General features: G+C 34.4%; 1 protein-coding gene across 1 annotated transcript in view; it reads left to right on the forward strand.

The window, feature by feature from the left end:
* Positions 1 to 24,943, forward strand: part of EIF3E (eukaryotic translation initiation factor 3 subunit E) — a 43,622-nt gene extending 18,679 nt beyond the window's left edge. Inside the window, exons 8-13 of the mRNA XM_032858470.1 lie at positions 8,922 to 9,048; positions 9,841 to 9,942; positions 11,212 to 11,321; positions 22,950 to 23,052; positions 23,344 to 23,478; positions 24,754 to 24,943. Coding sequence (XP_032714361.1) covers positions 8,922 to 9,048; positions 9,841 to 9,942; positions 11,212 to 11,321; positions 22,950 to 23,052; positions 23,344 to 23,478; positions 24,754 to 24,792 — 616 coding nt within the window. The 3' untranslated portion in view covers positions 24,793 to 24,943. The remainder of the gene's footprint in view (positions 1 to 8,921; positions 9,049 to 9,840; positions 9,943 to 11,211; positions 11,322 to 22,949; positions 23,053 to 23,343; positions 23,479 to 24,753) is intronic.
* Positions 24,944 to 27,347: the final 2,404 nt, after the last annotated feature.

Here is a 27,347-nt window from a genome sequence, read left to right on the forward strand (position 1 = left end):
AGGTTAAGCTGGCCTAACCTATCTATCTTCACAGTAGGACTGTTCTTTCACTAGGACCAAATAATGAACATTTTTTTTGACTTGTCACCCTAAATATTTGGATGGGCATTTCCAAGATTTGCTTTTTATTTCTCTTTTCATGATTCCATTTCAGATCAATACTTCTCACTGTGTTCTTACCCCCACCCCCATTCTAATTTAAATATGTTAATGTCTTTTATCAAGTTCTTAAGTCTTTCCTGATCGGTAGCTTTCTCTTATTAGAGATTAAATTGATTAATCTCTTTCTGCTGTGGTGCATTGTTAATTTAATCTTCTCAAGGCAGTGATTCTTGAGAAGTACCCTTTTGAGAAGTACTTTATGCAGCCATTACATTTTAGAGGAGGCTTTTTCATTTGTGACACTGACAATTACAATCTCGTGCAATAGTTGAGACATAGCAGTATTGGCTGAATCTGGAGTATCCAGGAAAATGACTAATAAATCATTGCAAGAAATTTGGAAATGTTGGTTAGTAAAATAGTTACATACCTGTCTTTAATGTTGAACTATCTATGTATCTTACAGAAAAGATGTTTTCTGAGAATATTCAAAAAGAATTAAGGATATATTTCTCAGTATTTATGGAGATTAACCAAACATGCATTCAAATGAAAAGAGATTAAAAATAACACTAACGTTAGTATTTTGTCTGTGTTCTGATTAATAAATTCTGTAAGATTGTCTTAAGAGTTGATTGATATCCCCAAAATTCTGTGTGGGAGGAAGAACCTTTTCTGAATGAGCAGATTTGACCCAGGCTTGGCCCGTAACACCTGGCTGTAATCTTGATACTTAGGGGATGGGTTAAGGATAAGGACCTTTTATAGGAACTATTATAAATTGCCTTTCCATGATACTACTTATTTGTAGGCCCACTCTTCCATGTTTTTTGCAGTTACATGTGTATTTAGGAAGTAATATTAAATTTAACAGGCTCTTTGAATATTTTCAAGTAATGAAGCATGCAAACAAGAAAAATAAAAGTATTCAAACCCACTGAAAATTCTGTAATACAAGAGGGGAACGATATGGATCAATTCCTGACAGCCTTATGGATTATATGAAATTTAGAAGGTATATAGAATATGTCTAATTAGTAGAACCATTTGTTATGGATACTAGAAATATAAAGGTAATTCAGTTGAGATTGCAGAAAGTGTTAAGATAAAAATGAAACTGGGGCTCCTGGGTGGCTCAGTGGGTTAAGCATCTGCCTTTGGCTCGGGTCATGATCCCAGGTCCCTGCTCCACCGGGAATCTGCTTCTCCCTCTCCTGCCGCCCCTCCCCCCACTCATGCTCTAGCTCATGCTCTCTTTCTCTGAAATAAATAAAATTTTTTTAAAGATCTTATTTATTTATTTGGCAGATGGAGACAGCAGGAGAGGGAACAGAAGCAGGGGGAGTGGGAGAGGGAGAAGCAGGCTTCCCACTGAGCAGGGAGCCCATTGTGGGGCTCAGTCCCAGGACCCTGGGATCATGACCTGAGCCAAAGGCAGATTCTTATGACTGAGCCACCCAGGCACCCCTGAAATAAATAAACTCTTTAAAAATAAAATAAATTAAAAAAAAAAACTTTAGAAGTCAGTTTTAAAATGTAAAAAAAAATTAAATTAAATAAATACACTTTGCAAAAAGTAATAATACAGAAAGGTAGATTATGCACCTGGGTGGCACTAGATGTTATAGGGATTTGTCTAATTTCCTAAAACTGGGAAATTGAAAATATATTTGGTAATTGACAAGTAGTAAATTGATTATAGTTGACTGATTTTTTAAAGAATAACTTAAAAACAAAAGTTTAGTGAGAGTAGTGAGTGGCATTGTGTTACATTTTTGCAGACTTTTCAATTTCTGGCATAAACTACATTTTTCCTACCTGATGTTATTTTGTCTGAAGGATATGAAGAAAACCTAGCCTTACACATACAGAGTTACAAAAAAGCTGTTTTAGTAGCCTTTTCAGATAGTTGTGAGTATTCTTTTTTGGTAACCAACAAAAGTCAACAAGTAGTAGTACTTTAAAAGTTATTATAAGTGGAATCGGAAGGAAACCTTATTCAGTTTTTTGAATCTCAGTGATACCAGTAGTCTAAACTATAGTGGTCAGTCTTGTACCTTAATGGATCTTGTACCCGTGCCTGTATAATATCATCCATTGATTGTTTGGGAAATGTTAGAGCCATGAGCTATGCAGGTATTCCAAATATGTTGACATATATACAGTACTTTAAAAAAAAAAATCACCCATTAGTATCACCACTAAATCTATTAGAAAAGGCTCAACATACTGGTTAGTAGTCAAGCTCTTGGTGACATATTTTCCAAAATTTTTCTTTTTTTAGGAAAGATCTAATTTTACCATTTGTTTTTCTTTAAGTTTCGGCTGACTTTATTTTCTAGAAAATGTCTGCCAGATACCCAGTTCCGAATAGCTTTGGTTTATCAGTGATTCATTGTTTCAAGTAAAAGTAAGATTCTGTGAGAAAAACAGTTAAACTTACAACTCAGTTGTACAAGTGCCTTTCATTAAGATAACTGTGACACAAAAGTATATAGCAGAAGAGCATTACACATACTTCCCATAAGTCATACAGATTATTAAAAAGATTAGTATGCAGGGGGTGGTTTTTTTTTTTTTTAATTAACAATCAGTACTGCCTAGTCAAGGGTGTAGTTGCAACTTGCTTTTTTTTTTTTTTTTAAACTGCAAGAGTGTGGTAGTGGAAAAAAAAAAACCACAACAGTTACTACCAGCATAGAATGCCATTATCCTTATTTGTTCTAAGGTACTCAGAATGTCATTTGTTTGTTTGTTTACAATTCAGTGAATTTTAGTAACTTTGCCAAGAATTGGCACCATACCATAGATCAGTTTTTGAACATTTTCAGCTGCTCAATAAGAATCTTTATAGCTTTGGAACTTTTTTAAAACAGAAACAGCCTTTTAGCACAATGTGGAAAATAAACTGCTCCAGTAGGATTACAGCTTTCATTTTTCACTGAAATATCGTGCTTCCTCTTCACTGTGTAAGGTCAGGTTACCATCAGTAGTCTTCCTCAATAGTAACATCTCCATAGCATGTTCTGAGTTTTGCTTGATTCTGACTTTTTTCATACTAGAATATGCCTAGTTGGCTTGACAGATCATTGTTTCAGCCATTTTTCTAGGTTGTATATTCTTCAAGTGGCATAGCTACTAGTAAGGAGTGAGTAATTTGCATTTGTCTGTAGTTAGTATGTGCTTTTCAGTTATCTTTGATAAATAGTAAAAAGTGGTGAAGTTATATTTTTCCTGCTTTCAATTTCTAATAGCACAGTAATACAATTAAATGTGGCTCATTGAGTATACTAATTGATAAAATTGTTAAATTGATAGTTTATGTAGATTGTGGACTTCAGGACTTTTATAAAATAAAAAGTACTTTGTGGATAATTTATACTTTGTCCTTGAAGTGAAAGTTTAGGTGCCAGTGCAGGTTAAATAAAGTCTCTTACATCATATATATTACCATTTCTGCAGTTATGTATTCTGAATCCAAAATGGAGATGATTTACATATTTGAAAAATGTTGAACTTTTAAATGTAACGTTATATATAAAGATAAGGTATCAGGCGTAAGAGAAGTGTTCATAGACTATTAAGAGATGAGGCTTTGCCACTAAAGGTAGATGCTATTAGAGAAAAGAATACATTTGTAATAGAATGCCCTAGTTATTACTCTACAGCTGTAAAAAGAAAGATTCAAAGTTCAGTTTGAATTATATACTCCGTTGAGTGTTTTCTAAATAAAAATAACGTAAACACCCTAAGAAATTTCAAGTTTTACTGTTAATAGTCAGCTGGGTAGTAGTCAGAAATTGTCCTGACTGACCTTTCCATCTTTATCTTTCCTATTTTCTAATTGTTACTGATGAGAAGATTCTTTTTCATATAGGTATTTTATCTATATTTTAGCTCAGGATGATGACCTTTAAGATTTCTGTCTAAAATATAAAATAAAATAAAAATGTGTCCTCTGAAGTTCTATTAAGTGTCCTGCATTGTTTTTTTGTTTTGTTTTTCTTTTTTCTTTTTCTTTTTTTTTCTTTTTCTTTTTATCCTTTCAGGAAATGCACTTCTCTTTTTTTGAACCTATCCAGGCTTACCTGTTTTTGAAGCTCTAGTTCAGGTTAACTTCATCTTTCGTGAAGTCCTGTATATTTTGCCTACTTTATATTTGATACTTAATTTTTTAATGTCTTTAAAATAAATAATTTACAATTGCTATTTTTCCTACTGGAGTATAGCATATTTGAGGGCAAAATTTTTATTCTCTATGTTCTTGTAGCATCTGGCACATGATAGATACTTAAAGTATTTTTTTCTTTTTGAGGTATTTTGTCTTATCTTTTGATTACTAAATCATCTGACTTGCAATTAGAAAACCCTGTAAAAAAGTTCCATAAAACTGTATAATTGGAGCAGGGTTGTACTAGAGAAAAAGTCTGCTAAACATTTTTAATGACCTGTCATGAAATTATACTTCAGAACATAGTAAATATCAATGCTCTTACCCACCCCCCCCCTTAAAAAATAATAGGGGTGCCTGGGTGGCTCAGTGGGTTAAGCGACTAACTCTTGATCTCAGCTCAGGTCTTGATCTCAGGGTCTTGAGTTCAGGCCCCATGTTGGGCTCCACAGAGCCTACGGAAAAAAAAAAGAAGAAAAAAGAAAATTAATAAAGTTAGATTTTAAGAATAAGGGTGTTATAGCCTCTGTTCTTAAATAGTTTATAATCCAGACAAATAATACAAGAAATAGCCTGAGAACATATTTAACTAAGTACTGATAGTATCGTGCATTATAAACACAGGGTAAGTATAACAACTACCAGTTAAGATCTGCAAAGGTTAGAAGAGTCCCGTAAAGATGAAAACTGACCCTTAAATTTCAGTTGACAGGAAGGGAGATGGTAAGAAAGAAATAGAACAAAAGAGCACAGCAGACATATGTAGACTGTTAAACCACATCTGTGGTTTTGCTTATATTTGAACTAAAAATACATCATCACTAATCCTACAAGATTGTGAATGAAGATAACTTCATAAGAGTCACTCTTAATCCCTACTCCCCTTCCTTATGTATTGATCTATGTAGGTGCATACATAGGAAGGATCACTTCTGTTCCACTAGGTATGGAGATCCTGCTATGTTTAGAAGTCAGGACCCATGGTAATACTATATATTAGGGATCTGGACCGTGAGCTGAATCTGGCTCACTGCCTTTTTTCTTAAGACCTGTTATCTATCTAAGAAGGGCTTTTACGTTTTGAATGGTTGAAGAAGGGGCACCTGGGTGGCTCAGTCGGTTGAGTGTCTGCCTTTGGCTCAGGTCATGATCCCAGGGTTCCCAGGGATCGAGCCCAACTTTGGGCTCCCTGATCAGTGGGAAGCCTGCTTCTCCCTCTCCCCCCCATGCCTTGTGCTCTCAATCTCTCATTCTCTCTCAAAATCTTTAAAAAAATGGTTGAAAAAAGAAAAATATTTTGTGGCATATAAAATATGAGACTACAGTTTTAGTGTCCATAAATTTGTATTGGAACACAGCCAGCATCATTGATCTATAATAGTGTCTTTGGCTGCTTTTAAACTGTAAGGGCAGAGTTGAGTTGTGACAGGGATCATACAATGTTGCACCCTTGTTGCTTCACACTGCTACTCAGTGATGCCATTGCACAGTTACTCGGAATTGAAGTTATCTGGAGCAACATCAGTTAATTAAAAAACAAGGCACATGATTTTTAGTGATTTTCCTTGGCTCTTTGAGGAGTCAACAGATTTTACTAATGTGGCCCAGTTGTTGATTTGAGTAATCAGTGTTGGATTTGAAGTGACTAAAGAATATGCCTTTATGAATAAATAGTCTATGTGGAAGAGCTTACAGGTGAAAATATTTTCAAAGTTGATAAAACACTAATTTAGTACAACCCGAAGTGGAATCTGCTAAGATGTCTTAAAACTTGGTAGCAAATATGAGTGGAGGATTAAAAAAAAAAAGCTTGTTAAAAGCCTATGGTTATTCATTACATTATTCATCACCAGGTACTTCGTGGAAAATACTTGAATCTGTGGTGTGTTATTTCAGTCTTTCTGTTTGACTCTCTGTCTTTCCTTCAAGAGAGTGAGTGAGCAGGGGGGAAGGGCAGAGGGAGAGGAAGAAGGAGAATCTTAAGTAGGCCCCACACCCAGTATGGAGCCCAGTCATGTCAGTCTCACCGCCCTGAGATTGTGCTTTGAGCTGAAATAAAGAGTTGGAAGCTTAACTGCCTGAGCCACCCAGGTATCCCATGTGGTGTATTTTTGAACCATTTTTGTCAACTGAGCTTCTTTTCCTCCTGTGGACTTAACTGTTATCAGTCCATGAATTTTTGTCAGAAATAGAATATCTTGACTTTCTCTACTTAACAACAGGTAGGTGGCTTAGCCTTAGCAATGGCTAAGATTGGATTTTTTTCTGAATGAGAAAAATTGCGCTCAGACATTATTTTCAAGCCTTGGGTGGCTCTGGAAATCAACTTTTGCTGTAACTTGTTAAATGTTTCTTAATTCACCCTAAAATTACTAAACAAAATAGTATTTATATGGGAAGCTATATTTCAGTAATCACTTCAGTGACAATTAACATAGCATGAATAACAAGAAATGTCCAGCTGCTTTATGTTTTCTGTTCTTTTACATGGTAGAACAAGAAAGGAGACCTTCATTCCCACACAGATTTGCAGCAGAGATTTTTTAAGCTCAAATTATAATTCCAGAAAGTTTTAGACCTCATTGTAAATACAAGGGAAATTTCCATATTTCAAAATTCACTTAACTGTGCTGTTGAATTGGAAGTGATTTATGTGTAGTGTAATGTACCCTAAGGGACAATATGAAAAGAAGAGTTGAACAGTTCGGTAATGCCTAGGTGATAAGTATGATAAATTAAAATCCTATTTCTATCAATTGGTACCAGTTTTTGGTAGTACTAGGTTTATGAAAAACATTTACAAAGACTGAGTATGTAAATTTTCATTAGAGAACAGCATTAACAGAGAAACATTTGCAATAAATTTTAGTGTTAGGATTTCTAACTTTGAATGCAATTTAAGTAAAATTGTCCCCGGTAGATAAATGCTGTTCTTCTCATTAGTAGATAAATTATAAAAAAATCATACTCCACTCTTAATATTTTGAGTTTTATCAATAAAATTTTTGGAAATTTGTTTTCTTTTTCATATAAGTACTTGTGCAATATTTTCAATTATGCCTCCTGGCCTGCAAAACCTAAAATATTTATTATCTGGCTTTTTACTAAAGTTTTGCTAACCCCTACCATAAACTCTTAAAGAGAGTGGGATATGATTTCCCAAGAAGTCACCCTCCATTAAAAACAGTGAAGATACATGTGATGCAGTGATACAAAGCTAGGATAAGTAAAATATGTTTAACATTTTATACAATAAATTTAGTTTTTTAAACCGTAAGGGTAAGTTTATGAGTTCCAGAAATGCTTACTAAAATTACTTACTTCAAAATCAGTATTGAGAAAATAGTCAGCCTTCCTTGTGCTTGTGCATGACATCTCTGGCAAGAGACTATTGAGACAAAGAATTATTCTGAATGAAGGTTGCAATTTAAAAATTTCTACCTGAAAGTCAGGCTTAATATTTCAGATAATGAAACTTTTAGCTGATTTATTTAGTCATTTTTTCCTAGAAATTGGTTTATTCTTGAGTGGGTGTTGATTCTTTTTATTCCCTGCCTTATTTAGAGGGAATTTAAGGAGAGACTAAACATTAGCTGTTAGACGACTGTTAGATTCTGGTGTCTTATACGGAGTTCAAACAACATTTTATGGGGACTCTACAGTGTAATGAAATATAAAGACTTATTAATATCATAGTTTAGAAAAATCTGGAAGATACCATATCTAAGCTGGATCTTGAAGGATGGCTAGAGTTTGGGCTTTCAGAGGGATGTGTTTGGGAGAAGTCTATGGAGTGAGCTTTAAGTGAGAAAAACGAGAAGCAGTCAATGATGGTCTGGTGGGAGATGAAGCTGGTGGTACTTTGGGGTTTATATATTCAGTCAAGAGGAATGGACTTTATTGACATGTATTTCCAAGGTTGGCATAGTGCCTGACACTCAGAGGTACTTCTTGGATAAAAATCAGGGAGCTATTTAAAGAGTTGAACAGGAGGAATACAACATAAACACCGAATGACAGAGGACGGCCAGCTGCCGATGTTCAGACTGGCAGGATTTGTTAAATATTAGCAATGGCCCTGTTGATATTTGTCTGATATATAATCCTTCTTCTCTAATTCCCAGTGCTACCAATTTAGCCAAAGCCTTATAATACTGTAACAGTTTACTTCTCCCTGTAGTTTTCAGTCTTTCATCATCTGAATCTTTATTTAAGTGCCTCATTTTCTTATTATGAGGACTGATCTACACATAGAAAGTTTTGACACATTTTTTCCAAAGGGTGAATGACTGAAAGCCATAGCTTAGCAGCCTTTTGGAACAGACAGCACATATAGGGGCCTTCCAAAATCCTTTTACTCAACAATAATAATAGGATTATTTACCCCTGAAATGAATCTTGCAATTCACTTCATACTGGGGGGATACAAGTTGGCATTCTCTGCAGACTTCTGTTTTTTCATTTCCTTGAAGGTGATAGTCTTGTAATATCAGTAAGTGCTTGCAGTTACACGTTACTGAAGCAGTGCAGTGTAATGGGCTGTTCAAGTGTTTCTTTAAATCACATGTGGTTACAGATTTAGAGAAACTGGGTAAATTATTAATATTAAATTTAAAAAATATTAAAGTTTTTTATATTTTTACCTTAGGTATCTTAATGCAATTCAGACAATGTGTCCACATATTCTGCGCTATTTGACTACAGCCGTCATAACAAACAAAGATGTTCGGAAACGCCGACAGGTGCTAAAAGATCTTGTTAAAGTTATTCAGCAGGTAAAAACTAAAATCTTTATTGCGTTTTATAAATCTGTCCAAGCTAGGTGTAGTATCTGTTCCTAGAGTAAGACTCATAATTCTTAAGGTAAAAATGTTTGAAAAATAGGAGAAAGGATACATAGAGAAAGAGGAGCCCAGGATACTCAGATGGGCATTTACTTCCTTTAATTCTAAGATATACTTACAATAGATGTGGTAGGAATGAATATTGATCCTTGCTAGGTGGATACTTTATACACTGTATATTAGTGTTGTCTTTACTGCAAAGAGTGAAGGGGATGTGGAGCCTGGCACTGTTTGTTGGAAGATGGCTTACCTACATAATTCCAGAGTAATGATCTTTACATAGGATACAATAATAATAGTCCCCAAGTTATACAAAAGCTGCAGCCCTACTGATTGATTTTTAGTGAGCTTCTCAGCAATAAGTGTGGGTTAGAAAAAAACTTACTTGACCTAAGAATGAATTAAATACAAAAAGACAAATTCAGCAGTGTATGAATACCCTCATACTTAGATGTTCTTCAGTATTTATTGACTAAGGGAGACTTTTGAAAGCCTTTGGAATGGTTCTAGGATGAGAATTTAGAGAACTCAGTCTGGAAGGTATTATAAGCCTAAGGTGTTGCCTGGAATTAGGGTATGAGCGGTTGCTTTGAGATGACACAGGGTAATTTGTTAGAAATTAATAGTAAGGGAGGAGAAAACAGGAAGATTGAGATAGTCTTGGGGCAGTCTACCAAATAGTGTTGAATCTGATCCAGCTTGACCTTTGGCTTAATTTTACAGGAGTCTTACACATATAAAGACCCAATTACAGAATTTGTTGAATGTTTATATGTTAACTTTGACTTTGATGGGGCTCAGAAAAAGCTGAGGGAATGTGAATCAGTAAGTATGAATTTTTACTTATAAATTAATAACATTCTTTAATGTTTGGATATTGTAAGAGTTAACTTGCAGTGTTTTATTAAAGTAATTAGATCAGAAACAGTCTTAAAATGATTGTTTAGAAATGTGCTGGGGTAATGACATTTTTAATGTTATTGCCATATGTGTATCCCTTTTGTTAGTATTTTTTTTAAACTTTGGCGGCATTATATATTCATACATACACCCATAATTCCATGTCTTACCCTATATGAGTAAATGTGTGAAGTATGTATTTATAAGATCATATAGAATTGCACATCCTAACTGTGATTCTTAATTTGTCTCATAAGTGGGCCTATCTTTAGAATTTTTCACACGATTGTACTTAACATTTGCTATAAACCAGTAAAGTTATAAGGGCATGAATTTTTTAACAATACTGTCTTCTATTGATTGGTAGAACTTGAGCAACTTGAAGAGTTAGATTTCTGGGGTTTTATTGTGTTAGTTTGCAAAGTTTTAAGAAATTAAACTAAAAACTTACCTTTTATATACATTTACCAAATCCGTAAGTTATTAGTTGTCAGTTTCATTTTTGAACCCAAATGTTAACACAAAATATAAAGAGTTTATTGAAGGACTAAAATTTTATTTCTCTAAGGAAAAGAAAATTATCATGTTAAGTATAATTTCAGAGGGGACTTTCACACATTGGACAAAATATAAAATAGACTCCAATGTGATAATTTGTGTTCATATAGTTATATGCAGTGTTATTATATATTGGTGTATATTTGTTAAATATACACTAATGAAGTTAAAATATTCTCTTTTAATTATGATACTGTCTGTGGAGTAGGAGCCACCCCTTGAATTTGTTTTCCTTTGTCTATTCCCAGGTCTACTTACTTCATAGAAATGTGCTTATTTTTAGTCTGTTATAACTATTTTAAGAAGCTAGAAAAGATATGTTATCTACAAAGAATTTATGTAGGATAATGGACAGGACAAAGCTCCTTTGTCACAAGGTTGCCCAAGTCATCAGTAGAATAAGAAAACATGGCAGTGCTTCAGGTTTTTCTTGCAGCATTCATTTACTACTTTAAATTGTTAGAGACTTGAACATAGTGTTCTAGAAAGTGCTGTGGTGTATAGAACTTGTGATATTAGGTAAGAGAATTCTAGTAATTGGAACAATGAGTAAAGCACACAGGAAATACTTTGGTCATATTTTTGAAAATTGCTTGTCTGTGCTATTAATTTTTTTTGTTATTTTTACATACATAGGTACTTGTGAATGACTTCTTCTTGGTGGCTTGTCTTGAGGATTTCATTGAAAATGCTCGTCTCTTCATATTTGAGACTTTTTGTCGCATCCACCAGTGTATCAGCATTAAGTAAGAACACCCTGATTTGATTTGTATTTTCTACTTTTAAATTCCTGGAAATTTCCATTGACTGTAAAATTATACTTAATAGGATTCTAGTTAATTGGATTTTTATTTTATTTCCCTTTGCTTTAGAAGAAAAAGAAAACAATCTGATAGTGATTTATTAAAAATCCTAACTTTTGTTTTTATTTGGGAGTGCTACAGACTCAAAAATACCTTCTTTAGCTTCTCTGTGTGTGGCAAACCATGATTTTTGAAAATGGTAACTTCAAGGCAGTATTATGATTGTCACTTAACCTTTTTGAAAAGTACTGTTATGCCCTGTGTAGGGAGAAAAAGGAAATAGACGGTTTTAGAATGGTTTCAGCAGGAGTTCAAATAAGGAAGAAGTTAGTGAATCAGGAATACTGTTGAAAGACCACATTTGGTAATCATTTCAGTTAATTGAGTTTGTTTTATTTAATTATATATTTGAATTCTCATATAGTAAACTCCTGTGACATCCTAAAATGTTGAAACATGGAAAGTATGGTGAATTTCAGTTGAAATTTTCTTTGTTGTGTGAGAAAATTATTGGCGGAAAAATTGTGAAACTTACGTAACCTATTAGAAACTAATTTTACATATTAGAATTTGAAAAATAACTAGCGCCCTTTTGGCCACAGATGAAGTCAAACAGTAAATATGCTCCATAAGTGTTTAAAAAATTACTTTAATGTTTGCCTCTTTGGAATTGAGTGTAGACCAGAGTTTTTCTTCAGTGCCATTTGTTTTTGCTGAGGCATCCGTACTTGTTTGCCTAATTTTAGGGTTGTCATTGAAGTGGTTTTTTAGAGTTAGAAGTGCAGTGCAATCATGGGGCTTTTCCTATGGGAATTAAAGCCTTGACCAGTTTTATTAGTACTTTATTAAAGCTAGCAAACATATAATTTAAAAAATCTGATTCTCTTAAAAAATACATACAAATTCCTAATATGTCATTGATTGTGAAATAGATGAATCATATGTAGGATGCTAATGGAAAATAGATAACTGAATTCATGCACTGCCCCCCCTTTTTTTTTAAGTTATATAATTCAACCTTGTGAAAGAGGGATGTTCATATTTTGTTTTTTTCCTTGTGGACTTTCCTCCACTTCTTAGGACAATATGGTCACTTGGATGTTTTGTTTCATCTAGAACTTATTTAATTATCCCTGCTATGACACTTTGAAAGCAAATTCTCCTTTTTATATCTTTAGCACCTCGTATACTGAGTCTGTACAGTATAGGTGTTCAGTAAATATTTGTTAAATGAATAAATTATTTCTTTTATATTAGTGAATTTGTATTTTTGTCCATGATAATGCTTTCTCACTTTGGTGTTTGCTTCTGAGGTACCATGAGTAAGAAGGTTTGTTCCAGTTCTGACTTGTTCCCTTTCTTAACCCTGGACCTTGTATTCATTATTTTACATTTATGAGATTCAGTTTACCATGTTTAACAGTAAAATAAAGTATTTGTCCTGTGTACTCAAGAGAGAAGTACAGCTCAAAGGAGGTTAATGGAGTGGATAATGCTTCCAGAAGCTTTTATGTGACTTTATCATTACCTAAGAATTTTTTAAAGGTGGTATCAGTGTAGTTTTTACGTTTTTCTTTGATTGCTGTGGTTCTTTGATTCCTATAGTTTTTCAGAGTTTTGGACAAAGTCTAAAGCATTTTCAGACTAAAGTTGTGGTAACTTTCTAAAGTCCAGAAATCTTTTTTCTTTTCCAGTGATAGTGTTTCCTTTTTATTTTAGTTGTTTAAATATTTTTAACTACCTTTAGAATGTTTTCTAACTCAGGTGATTTTGAATGCATGTATTAATGCATTTTCTTCAAATATTAAGAAAGAATTTTAGAGTTGGAAGAAATCTTAGAGAGTTTCTGATCCAGTAGTGCACAGTTACTGAATCAACCTTAGGACTTTTTTCTGCAGCGATGGAAATGCTTTTATATCTATATTGTTCAGCATAGTAGCCAATGGTCATTTGTGGCTTTTGAGCACTTAAATGTGGCTCAGGTTTCAAGTTCTAGAACCATGGTTTTTAAATTGTGCGTGTGTGTGTTAACAACTTGTTCTCAGATGCGGCAGTGTATGTGTGTACATCTGTGTAAGTCAGATCAGAGCCCCTCATGCTGTTCAGCCTGTATCTCTGTTGAGCTTTCCTCCTGATGGCCAAAGCACTCTGCGGAGTCCCAAGACTTCTGGAAACACCATTAAAAAAAAAAAAAATCAGTACAACTTCTTTGTTTTCTAGTGGTTTTGTGGCTCCTTATTTAGAGCTGGGAAGCTTAAGGCTCAGAGACATTAAGCTGCTTAGGTCTTATTTAATGACAGAACCTGGACTAATAGGTCTCTGACATTCATTGTATTGTACGTCACTAGAAATTCTTTTCTTTTTCATTGTGCACAATTGATATTTTTAGAAATATCAGATTTAGACTAATTAGTCATTAGTCTTTTCACTGAAAGCCAGAGGATAAAGATGGAAACCATAAGTCATTGTTTAACTTTGTGCCTCAAAATCAATTATGGAGTTTTGTTTTACAAATATAGATTTCCCTGAAGCCACCTCAGACTTCTTAGGTCAGATTTTCTGAATAAGCTCTGCTATGACGTGTAACAGAGCTCCTATACTCTACCCTCAGAGTGGTTATTGCGAAGCACATCCGGGACTTAAGAACCTGCATCAGATTGCCAATTTTTAGGTCACATATTTACAGCCTATTTAAGTAATGGAAAGAAAAATCAGTGATTTAATATTTTTAGTGTATAAAGAGTGAGGAAGATAGGGGCAAAGCGGAATATATAGCTTCAGGTGAAAAAAGAAGTACTCATCTTAGACAAACAAAGAGATCTCTGTAAGGTTTATTGGCAGGGGGGAGGGTGTATCTAGTAGAACTTAGTCCAGGGTTTAGATTTGTTGTTTTGTTTGTTTATTTGAGAGAGAGCTTGCAAGCAGAGGGGAGAGGGTAGGGAGAGAGCAACAGTCTGAAGCAGACTCTGTGCTGAGTGTGGAGTTCATTAACGCAGGACTCGATCTCATGACCCTGAGATCATGACATGGGCTGAAACCAAGAGTTGGATAGCCAACCTATGCCACCCAGGTCATGATCTCCTGGTTGTGGGATTGAGCACTGCACGGCGGAATCTGTTTCACATTTTCTCTCCCTCCCCGAGTGCTGCAACCGTGCCCCCCCCAACTCCTATGCACCCTTCTCAAATAAATAAAATCTTAAAATTAATTAATTAATGAAGACTGAGCCCAATCCCTAAAAATCTGAAATTTTCTCTAGGAGGAAATCTTGGCTGGCATCTCTATTTTTTTAAAGTGCCTGTAAATAATTCTGATGTAAAACCTCTTTTATTAATTACACCTTTTATTTTGAGATGGTTATAGATTCACATGCAATTGTTAAGAAATAATAAAGAGAGCCCCTTTGTTCTTCACACAGTTTCCCATTTACACAGTTCACATTTCCAGTATAACATCTTGCAGACTATAGTAAAATATCACAACCAGCATGTTGACATTGATACATTCTCATCTATTAACCATTTCTGTAATTTTGTCATTTTTAAGAATATATAGAAACTTTTTAAAAAGCTAATGTTCATCCTTCCAGAGAGGATAAATACAGTATGTATCATGATTATGATGTAATTAGTAATAGCAGTATAACAGGTACAGGTGTTCAAAGAAGGAAATATTACAAATGTGAATGAGTGGCTCTTCTGGCCAAGCACTGGTTAGAAGGTAGGGAGCACACTCTCAGAGCTTAAAGTCCAGAGGAAGAAACATACTAAATATAAAATTACAAATTATGATAGGTATTTTGAAAAAAAAAAAAGAGTAATTAGAATGACATGGACATAATTTGTGTGTTGGAAAATCAGAGAAGTAATTTAGATTGAAGCTTCAATGAAGCCTGATAACCCACTGAATGGAATATTTTTAAGCTGCAAAGTACACTTTTTTCTGCTGTATACTAATTATGACAAATTATTCATTATTTTGTGCTGACCTATCTTTGCCTCTAATTAATTTAAAATTATTTGATATTCTGTCCTTTCGAGGGTAAAGGGGGAAGGGTTTATCTCTGTCCTCCTTTCTGTCCCAACTAGTGGACACATTTTAAATTCTGAAGAGAATAGTGCATATTATAAAACCAATGGTTGTTTATTAAACAACTCTTTCTATTTGTGATTTGGAACATTGTCAGTTGATAGGTTTCTTGACTAATGGCCGTAAGCACATATGATAGTCATATCTTTATAAAAATGCATATTAAGAATGCTTTTATCAGTTTATATACAACCTTATAGATTTGTAGGATAAGTTACCAATCTGTTTACCATAAAGTATGCAACATCTGTCAAAAAAGATTACTATGGTGGGATTTAATTTAGTATAGCTGAATAGTTTATCAGATATGGTGTGTGTCTGAAATTTAAAAGCTGTTCTAGAATAATTCTTGGACCAGTTTTCAATTGTAGATAAAAACAAAGTATGGAAGTAATATTTTGAATGTGTGTGATAAACATGTTGGAGCATACATTTATATAATTTTTCTTTAGTGAGTTCGGTTTTTCACAAATGAATGTATTTGCCAACTACTCTTGTGTTTCTTTAAGTTATGAAGTCATTCTACTTTGTGCTTATTTTATTAAGTAACATTTTAGGTCTTCCTGTTTTTCTTAAAGTTCTTACTACTACATAGCAATTTATATTCATAATTATACTTCCTAATATTAAGGAGAAATAGAGAAAGGTACATTTCCAGATGGAGATAATATAGTTGCAAAAGCCTTTTATTATTTCTGTGTTAACTATAAAGTAGTATGTGGCATACCTCAGACATGTTGTGGGTTTGGTTTCAGGCAACTGCAGTAAAGTGAATATCATAATAAAACTAGTCAAATGGATTTTTTGGTTTCCTAGTGCATATAAAAGTTGTGTTTATACTGTCATCTTTTAAGTGTGCAGTATAGCATTATGTCTAAAAAAAACCAGTGTACATAACCTTAATTAAAAATATTTCGTTACTAAAAGATGGTAACCATTATCTGAGCTTTCAGTGAGTCATAATCTTTTTGCTGGTGGAGGGTCTTACTCTGATTTTAATGGCTACTGACTGATCAGGGTGGCAATTGCTGAAGATTGGGGTTGCTGTGACAGATTCTTAGGACAGTAGTGAAGTTTTCTACATCTGTTGGCTCTTCTTTCACATATGATTTCTCTGTAGCATGTGATACTGTTTGATAGCATTTTACACAGTAGAACTTTAAAAATGGGGAGTCCATTCTCTCACGCTTTTGCATTATCAACTAAGTTTATGTAATATTCTAAATCCTTTGTTGTCGTTTCCAATAATCTTTACCAAGAGTAGATTCCATCTCAAGAAACCACTTTCTTTGCTTATCCATAAGCAGTAACTCCTCATTTGTTAGTTTTACCATGAGATCACAGCAATTCAGTCCCATCTTCAGGCTCCACTTCTTATTCTGATTCTCTTCCTGTTTCCACCACATCTGCAGTTACTTCCTCCACTAAAGTCTGGAGCCTTTTGAAGTCATCTGTAAGGCTTGGAATTAACTTCTTCCAAACTCCTGTTAATATTGCTATTTTGACCTCTTCCCATGAATCACAAATGTTCTTAATGGCATCTTAGTGGAGAATCCTTCCTTGAAGGTTTTCAGTTTACTTTGCCCCGATCCATCCAAAGAATTACATCTATGGCAGCTATAGCCCTACAAAATGTATTTCTTAAGTAATAAGACTAGAAATTACTCCTTGATCCATGGACTGCAGAATGATGTGTTAGCAGGGACAAAAATAACATTAATTTCATTGTAGATCTCCATCAGAGCTCTTGGGTGACCAGGTGTATTGTCAATGAGTAGTTACATTTTGAAAGGAATCTTTTTCCCTGAGCAAATCTCAACAGTGGGTTTATAATATCAGTAAACTATTTGGTAAACAGATTTGCCTCTCATACAGGCTTTCTTGTTCCATTTATAGAGCACAAGCTGAGTAGATTTGGCATAATTCTTAAGGGTCCTAGGATTTTTGGAATGGTAAATGAACATTGGTTTCAGCTTAAAGCTGCATTAGCCCCTAATAAGCGAGTTGGCCTGTCCTTTGAGGCTTTGAATCCAGGCATTGACTTCTCCTTTCCAGCTATGAAAGTCCTAGGTAGCGTCTTCTTCCAGTGTAAGGCTATTTACTCTACCTTGAAATACTGTCATTTGGCGTAATCTGGATAACTCATTGTAGCTTCTACATTCGCAGCTTCATCTTGGGTACTTTTATGTTACAGAAATAACTTCCTTCCTTAAACTTTGCGAACTAACAACCTCTACTAGTTTCAGACTTTTCTTCTGTTGCTTTCTTACCCCCTCAGCCTTCATAGAATTGGTAAGAGTTAGGGCTTTGCTTTGGATTAGGTTTTGGCTTTAGGGAATGTTGTTGTACCTATTTTGATCTTTTTTCAAAACCACTGAAAATTTCTCCCTATCAGCAATGAGGCTTTTCGCTTCTTATCATTCATCTATTCACTTGAAAAATTATCTTTTCCCCCATTAATTTGAAATGCTACCCGTATCATATTTTCTTTCTTATTTTTTTTGTAAGATTTTATTTATTTGTCAGAGTGAGCACAAGCAGGGGGAGTGGCAGGAAGAAGGAGAAGCAGGCTCTCTGCTGAGCAAGGAGTCCAAGGCAGGACTAGATCCCGGGATCCTGGGATCATGACCTGAGCTAAAGGTAGATGCTTAACCCACTGACCCACCCAGGTGTCCCAATTTGTTGTCTTTTTGATAATAGCCTTTCTAATCTGTGTGAGATGATATCTCACTTAGTTTTGATTTGTATTTCCCTGATATTTGTGATGCTGAGCATCTTTTCATGTACCTGTTACCTGTCCATATGTCCTCTTTGGAAAAATGTCTATTCAGATTCTCTGCCCATTTTTTAGTCAAATTACTTAGGTTTTTTTTGCTATTCAGTTCTAAGAGTTCCTTATATATTTTGGGTATTAACCTCTTAGCTTTATCATTTGCAATCTGTTTTCCCACTTGGTGGTAGCTTGCCCTTTCATTTTATAGATAGGTTCTTTTGCTATGCAGACTCTTTATTTTGATATAGTTCCCCTTGTTTATTTTTGCTTTCGTCATCTTTACTTTCGGTGTCAGGTCAAAAAAATTGTTGCCAAGACTAATGTCAGGGCGCTTACCACCTGATATTCTTGTAGGTATTTATGGTTTCAAGTTTTATGTTCAAGTCTTTAATCAGTCTTTAATCCATTTTGAGTTAATTTTGTTTATGGTGTAGGATGGTAGTCCCAATTTCAGTCTTTTGCATGTGGCTGTCCAGTTTCCCCAACACCATTTATTGAAGAATATATAATCAAAGAATATACAGTTACCCATTGTATTCTTTGCTCCTTTGTTGTATATTAATTCAGCATATATTTCTGGGCTTTTTATTCTGTTCCATTTGTCTATTTTTATTAGTACCATACTATACTAATCAGTTTTTGTTTTTGTTTTTTTTTTAAAGATTTTATTTATTTATTTGACAGAGAGAGATCACAAGTAGATGGAGAGGCAGGCAGAGAGAGAGGAGGAAGCAGGCTCCCCACTGAGCAGAGAGCCCGATGCAGGACTCAATCCCAGGACCCTGAGATCATGACCTGAGCCAAAGGCAGCGGCTTAACCCACTAAGCCACCCAGGCGCCCTAATCAGTTTTGATTAGTATAGCTTTGTATTGTAATTTAAAATCAGGATGTGTGATACTTCCACCTTTGTTCTTCTTGCTCAAGTTTGCTCTGGTTATTTAGGGTCTTCTGTGGCTCCATACGTATTTCTTATTTAACATATTCAATATCTTGTTGTATCACTTGAGAAAGGAGTGCTCATCAGCTTAAAGAGATGTATAAGGGATATTTACACAAAATATTTGAATGTCTGTTTTAAGCTGCCTGTAGACAAGGTTGAGATTTTCTATACAATCTGAATACAGGAAATTGTTTTTGTGCTTAAGATCTTGATCAAATAGATCTTTTTCTCAAAATTCTTTATTTTGATATATTCTGTCTTTTAGTTTATTGATAAACTGAATTATTTTAAATATAAGCATTATACAGGGTAGCATAAGCCAACTTTTGCTCTTTAAGCTTTAATAGGATTTTTATTTTTAAATCTTTACTATTTTTGCATAAAATCAGTAGGCTGTAAGAAATGTCAATTTTGAGGATTTCTGTCGTTTAATTTCTTTTATTCGGTGTATTTTCATGTTATTTAAAAGAAACTGGACTGTTGCCACATTCTTTAATTCACTCTCAGAATGATTGGTAGCCTAGATAACCTGAGATGCCATCAATAATTTACTAATATTTCTTGGACCTTATTTCAGGTTTTGCTTTGATCTGATTTAATACATAAAGGATCAACAAGTACAATGCAAAGCTGTAAATCCCTAAAGTAGGATTATGGGTCAGAGCTTGCATATAGATATTTATGGTCCTTGATGCATATTGCCATATTGCCCCAGCCATGTTGGAATATGAGACAAAGTATGGATGTAAAGAAAGGAAGGATGAAGAATTCTATGTGGAGTTACTATGCACAATAGACTTTTCCCTCTTTTATGTTAAAAATCTGACCTTAAATATTTCCTTAAATAATACCTCCCCAAGCCTCCAGTCTAGAATTAGTAAACTCTTTTGCATCGCACATAGCTTCTTCTACTTTTTTATCTTTATACTTAGCATAGTTTATATATTTCGGGGATGAAGTGACTGTCCTCTACTCCCCATCCCCCAGCTTAAACTTTATAAAAGTGGGGAATAGACTGTCTTTTGTCATTAGTATCTAACAGTTCATATTTTGTTGAATGAATGGCAAGGAAGAAAGACAATTGATTTGGTTTGGCTGGCATGTGGTACTCATGGGGGAGAATAATGAGAGGTTGGAAAGTGAGGTTGTAGCTAAATTGTAGAGAACCATGAATGAGAAATTTAGAAGTTTGGATTATATTGTTTTGATAGAAGGGCTTTGTTAAAGTTTTGAAAGGAATTTGGGCATAAACTGGTTAGTTGACAATTATGTAAAATAGATTTAGGAGAGACTAAAGAGGTAGATTAGTTAAAAAACTGGGAAATAGTAATGGAGCCTGGACTAGGGGAGTGACCAATTTAGGAACCATACAGTAAGTATTTATTACTTGCCTCCTATAAACCTGGCATTGGTGCTGATTGCTGGATAGATAGCAGTGAACAAAGAAGCTATGGTTCAAGCTCTTCAGTTATATATACAGTGTATCACGAAAACACATATTCAACAGAAAAAACTACAACTTTTATGATTGCTCCAAAGAAAATAGAGGGGCTGTGAAAGTATCAAATAGATATGTTACAGTTTGCAGAGGTGTCTTGGAAGGCTTATGAGGGTACTGATTTAGCAGAGACTCATGTAACAGCTAGCTAAACGAAGAAGGTGGATGAGCCTTTTGAGCAGATGACAAAGTATATGCAGAGGCCCCAAAGTGATTAAAAAGTTGGCATGTTTAATGAACAGAGAGGTATGGCTGGTGGTGAGGAGTCCTCCTTGTAAGAGTAGAATGATTAGATAAGAGGCAGTGGCTTAAAGAAAATTCTAAGTCTTCTCAGTTGTATATGGCAGCAAGAAGAGGAATCCAACAGATAACCTAGGCTTCAAAACTGAATGTTTCATTAAAATATTACTTTCTTAACAACCCTTATAAACAGGTTTTATATTATAATTAAAAAACATGTTTATAATAACAACTCCACATAATTTGTAGCTTACTGGGAATACTTTTACTGCTCTTTAAAACAAAATATAGTGATCTTAAACATTGGAGTTCTAATATATTTAGTACAGTTTCTTTTGTGTTTTTCAGAGTAAAATGAGCTTTTGACCTCACTTTAAAGAGTTATGTTTTGGAGGGATGTAGGAGACACACAAAAGATGAATTGCTATAGGACGTGATAAAATAATGAGTATATTTTGGAAAATCTGTTCCTTACCTTTAGAGTTGAGCTTTAGGTTAGAGTATCAGATAATTGCTAACTATAGCAGTGCAGAGACAATGAAATTTACACATTTTTAAAATAAGTCAGGCACTAACAGGAAACACCAGCTGTGGGAATTTTTACCAGTAAAAAAAAAATGCCTTTTTGTTCAAGTAAATTTACACAATTCTCTATTTTTAGTAGCTTAAATAAAAGGAGGGCTAGTGGAGAACAGTGATAAAGAGAATAAAATGAAATCCATGAAATTGAAATAATGGTCACGGATTAATTGTTCTTTATTTTTGCTAAGAATGTGTACTTAGAACAAAATTGATCGCAAAAACACAGAGAACAAAATTTTGAACACATAAATCTAGGGAGTTTTATGGTTGAGTTGGCTCATATTCATCATCAAGATGTTTTTAACTCAAAAGCATATTTTAAGGATAAATTTTAAATGACTATATCTTTGTAGATTTAGTTTGTAATTATTTTATTGATAACCTAACTTAATTTTTACATTTTGCGTGAAATTCTATTAACTCTTTTTCAGTAAATGTATAAAATAGGAATAGCACAGATAATATTCTCATAAGGGTATTTTTTTATTAACTAGGTTATTTGGGTTGGAAGCTCTGGAATTACATAATTATGTGATTGCCAATGTCTTGACTACATTTTAAAATCAGAAAGGCTATCAGATGAGGAATTTTAGTTTATAATATTCTGAGGAAAGATTTTGTTATTGATATTCTAGTTGTCTTCATCAAATGAATGGTAACATTAGAGGGCCTGATAAGTGTATAATGTCTTCAATGAAGAGAGGTGAAAAGAGAACAGTTAATGTTGAAACACCCATATATGCATACATATATACTGTATACTCTTAAATAATATACATGCCTACTCTTCTGTCAGCTGGGTGATTTACTTACTACCACCGAGGGGTGCCTTTGTTAGTCCTGATAAATTAAAAAAGGCCTGTAACGGCCTCTTTTTCAACCAGATCATCTCCCTTGCTCCTTTCCCACTCTCCCTCTTTTTCATTCTGTGTATATGTGTGTCTTTCTCTTTCCTCTGAAATTCAGTGGCCACTTAGGTTATATAATGTGCAATTCCCAGAGTGCCCTCAGAGTTTACAACATAAATACATACACTAGCCCTAAGATTTGATTATTTCATTGTATTATACTTACCACTGATGTTCCTTGTAGTAGATTTAATTTGTGTAATCATTATGCATCATAAAACCTTTTTCTCCCTTAAGTCATTATTAGTGGAGCACCTGCTAAGTGTAAGGTGTTGTTCTAGAAGCCAAAAGATTTCTGTAAATGTGGAATATGGTCCCCTCTCCTCAAGGATCTTTCAGTCTGGTTGGTGAATTGGGATAGGTCTTGCACAGTACAGCATAATAGCACAAACGTGAACAGTGCCGTATTGAGTCCTAGTATTCGAAAGAAGGCGATCCATAAATGCCTGAAAGTCTCTAATGCAGAGTGTGCTTCAGAGACTGTGTACATGAAACTAAGTTTTTAGACTCCATTGACAGTATTTTTACTTTTTTCATCAGCATGTTGGCAGACAAACTGAACATGACTCCAGAAGAAGCTGAAAGGTGGATTGTAAATTTGATTAGAAATGCAAGACTGGATGCCAAGATTGATTCTAAATTAGTGAGTATTAAATTAATTAGACTACTTCTGTTAAGGTGCTGACTCTTTTATACTTTTTTGGGTATTTTTCATTAGGACATTTTGTTCTATTCTGTTAATAATTTTTGCTTTGTGTTAAGGCAGCAGCAGCCACGTTTTTGTTGTCGTTGTTGCTGGATGAATATTGTCATCTCTGTACAGTGCATGAAAATGTGTGCAGTAGTCATGTAGTGTTGCGATGTCATGCTCGTGACCTACCTGGGAAACTCAGTTGTAATATTACAGGATCAATTTCCCTCTGTCTCATTTTAGGGTCATGTGGTTATGGGTAACAATGCAGTCTCACCCTATCAGCAAGTGATTGAAAAAACCAAAAGTCTTTCATTTAGAAGCCAGATGTTGGCCATGAATATCGAGAAGAAACTTAATCAGAATAGTAGGTCAGAGGTAAGAACCACATATTTTCTGTTTTGTCTGGAATTTAGCAATGACATCAGTATTCTACTGGACTTCATTTGAGAACATATTAATATATTGTTTATTTCTGATTTTGTATTTCTAATTGGGGGTGTGAACATTTTTTAAAAGATATATTACTAAACTGAAAAGAATTTTTCTTAAATGTATTTTGTGTGTGTTAGTTAAGGAAACTGAGAAAATTGTGTTCCTAGTTTATTATATCTGTTTTTCTTTTCTTTCATTCTGCCTGTGTGACTTCATTGACTCCTAAGGGTTTACAGCACATCATTTTGATACTAGCATATGATAACTTATATATCTAGAGTTCTTTTAAGTGGTTGAAATTTGTGTTCTTTTTAAGTCTGAAGAAATACTTTTACAAAAATGTTGGGTCTTATTAGCTATTAGTGTTGATCTTTAAAAACTTGATTTTATCTGATACTCATATTTAACTATGTCAAAAAAAATATATTCCCACTTTGGTTGACTGTGCATATTAGATTTCTTTTTTTTTTTTTTTTTTTTAAACAGAGAGATCACAAGTAGGTAGAGAGGCAGGCAGAGAGAAAGGGGGAAGCAGGCTCCCCGCTTAGCAGAGAGCCCGATGTGGGGCTCGATCCCAGGACCCTGAGATCGTGACCTGAGCCGAAGGCAGTGGCTTAATCCACTGAGCCACCCAGGCGCCCCGTGCATATTAGATCTTGAAGGAACTTGATTGGCCCTGTAATTTTGGAATCCCAGACCAGGTTTAATGCTTTTTAGCCATTATGATTATGTGTAAACTAGAGCATAGGAAGTTTTGTTTTTTTTTTAAGGAGACAACAGCCTCAGTGTCCTCCTGTGATTAAAGTTTTAGCAAAAGATTCGTGTCCTTTGAATAGTTCTTCAATTTTAAAAGAGAGGAAGAATTGGGAAATTATGTTTATGCCTTTTCCAACCAAGTCTAGAACAGCTTTTATATAATGTTCTTTTTTGTATGCCTGAGGATCAATTTGTATTGACTTTCATTATAGTACTGGTGATACTGTCATTGTTACACTTTATAATTGGTCAAAAGCTGGTTTAGATGGTATTTTGATGTGTGTTTTTTTTCCGTTCTAAGTAGCATAATTGACATTTAGAAATTGTGGAGGTTGTTAAAATCTTAGAGAGTGGTTTTGGGCTAGAATACTAAAAAGGAAATGCTAATATCACTTTTTTCTAAGCCAGCTTTTTAGAAAGTACTTTCTTCTCACCTTATACATTTCTCTTTGTGTGTTCTAGGCTCCTAACTGGGCAACTCAGGACTCTGGCTTCTACTGAAGAACTGTGTAACGATAAGATGAAAAAACTATAAAATAAAGATGAAATAATAAAACCATTATATTAAAGCGTTACCTACATTTATGAACAATTAACATATTAGAGCATAAATTTTGGGGAATTTGAATAAAATTGGCTGTGTTTCATTTTATCTTGTTGTGAATTTCCTTGTATATCCAAGTGTGTGTTTTTTTAACTTTTCAGTTTGGAATAATTGTAGATTCACAGGAAGTTGCAAAAATAATAGAGGTGTCATGAACCCTAAACCTATTTTACCTGTTGTTGTATATGTGTTACTGTAATACATTATCACAATCAGAATCTAGACATAGGGACAATGTGTGTAAATAGCTTTTATCACTTGTGTAGATTTTATCACTTGTGTAGAATACTGTAGATTTCAGTACAGTCAAGATAAGGAACTCTCTTCTTTTCTCCACCATCATGGTGTGTGGGCTCGGCTGTTCCTTACCATGTCTTCCCACGATACCTCAGGATCAAGTGATTCCCGGCCAAGGAACAAAAGCAGAATTATTACATTCCCCATGGGATTCAGATGAAAACTGGTGATAAAATCAGGTACAACTCCAAGAGGAGGCATTGGAAAAGAAGCAGGCTGGGTCTATAAGGGATCACACATGAGGTGGCACACATTTATGTTAAGTGAAGGTCACATGCTCATATCCTGTCACTCTGTGAACATCACTGCTACCTGAACAATAGACATTTTTATGGGGGAAATGATTTCTCTGTTACTACTTCTGCACCAGTAGGTTGGTTCAATAGTAAATATGTGAGACATTTTGTTTAGGGAAAAAAAAAAAAAGATAACCGTCATCATTATGAACTTCTCCCTCTGTGATCATACCTACCTCTACTAGCTTTAACCCCTAGCAACCACTAATCTGTCCTCCATCTCTATAATTTGTCATCAGTAAAATATTTTAGAAATGGAATTATACAACGTATGATTTTTTGAGTTTAACTTTTTCTACTCATAATGACCTTGAGATCTATCCAAGTGTTAATATATATCAGTAGTTTTTTCCCATTTATTGCTAAGTCTTTCTCCATGGTATTGAGGTATCACATTGTTTAACCATGAACCTCTAAGGAGATTATGGTTGTTTCCAGTTTGGGGCTAGCACAAATAAAGCTGCTGTTTCTTAACTTCTTAAAGTGGGCAGCTACAAGGACTTAAAAGGAGTATAAGCTAAACTTTATAAATGACTTCTTGAATCTTGCAAATGCGTGCACACGCGCGCACACATGCACACACTTGAACACGTTTTATTGGATACTCAAGATCTTTAAATATATAAAGCTCGGGGTCTCCTTTTCAGAGAAGTGGTTTGATTTTCACTTTGGTTGTTGAACTAAAACCTAGTCAAACAAAGACATTTCTATTTCTGCACTCAAAAAGTGGTACAAGGGTAGGAGATGCATGCATACTGGGTTTTTGTTTGGCATCTGATTAGGTCACCTTCACCCCGCAATTAAGTTTAGAGAATATGGACCGGATTTGGTCCATGTGCTGTGGTTTCAGATCCCTGGTTTATGGTATTGGTTCTACTAAACTAGCCCAAAGGTGCTGAAGTAAGGGGGAGGGTTGCTGGTTAGGGTAAGCCAAATGCTGATTTTTTTTATTCCTACCCAGCCAGTGTTGTGAAAATGCCAACTTCAAAGGATCATCTATAATACAAAATGGTCAAGGCTCATAAAGGAAGTACCAAAAAGGGGCGTATCTGTAATTAGATCAAAACAGGCCCATCTTACCTTGAGTACAATATCTAACAACATGAATCAGAAGTATAGATATATAAGAAATAGTTACACAAAACTAGATAAAATTACATGTTATTCGAGCTATACAGAAATAGGAAATATGTTAAGCTGCCTGTTTCCCTCTTCACCAGAGATCTAAAGACAAAAAGTTCTTAGAGGCATCATTAATGACTTTATCTTAAGATTATATCTCAACCAAACCACGTTAATGGCAAGGATTTCTAGGTGATTACATGGCGATTAAAAGCAAGTCTAACAGTTGTTTGATATGCTTTAGTGGACCAGTAGGAAAAAACCCAAGGAGGAAAGATAGGAAGCTAATATTAAGCATTTACTATGTGTCAGGCATTTTCACATTTATATATCTGGAAAATTTTAAGAACGAAAGCTAATATTTGAGTGCCTCAATTTTGCCTGGAAACACTTGAAATTTGGGTGTTAACATTTGTATATTATTGATGAAGAAACAGATGGTTACTCTATGTCCCACCTACTAAATGTTAAAGCAATGAATTGAATATAGGCTTTTTCAGTTACAGCACACTGCCCCTTCTTACATCATTATTGCCTTAAGTTGACAAAGGTTTAAGTGGTGTATGATAAGTGGGTTGTAAAGGAGGATCTTGATCCATAAAACTATTCAAGTCTCTTGGCACCATTATCTTCAAATGAGAGTAAAAAATGTTCTATTTTTTTCCCACCAGTATAATCATTGGATACTAGTGATTCCACCAAAAAAAATCTATTTGGAACTGACAAAACTTCGATAA

Source organism: Lontra canadensis, unplaced genomic scaffold, assembly GCF_010015895.1.
Source record: "Lontra canadensis isolate GAN:19392208 unplaced genomic scaffold, GSC_riverotter_1.0 scaffold15, whole genome shotgun sequence".
Lineage (NCBI taxonomy): Eukaryota > Metazoa > Chordata > Mammalia > Carnivora > Mustelidae > Lontra > Lontra canadensis.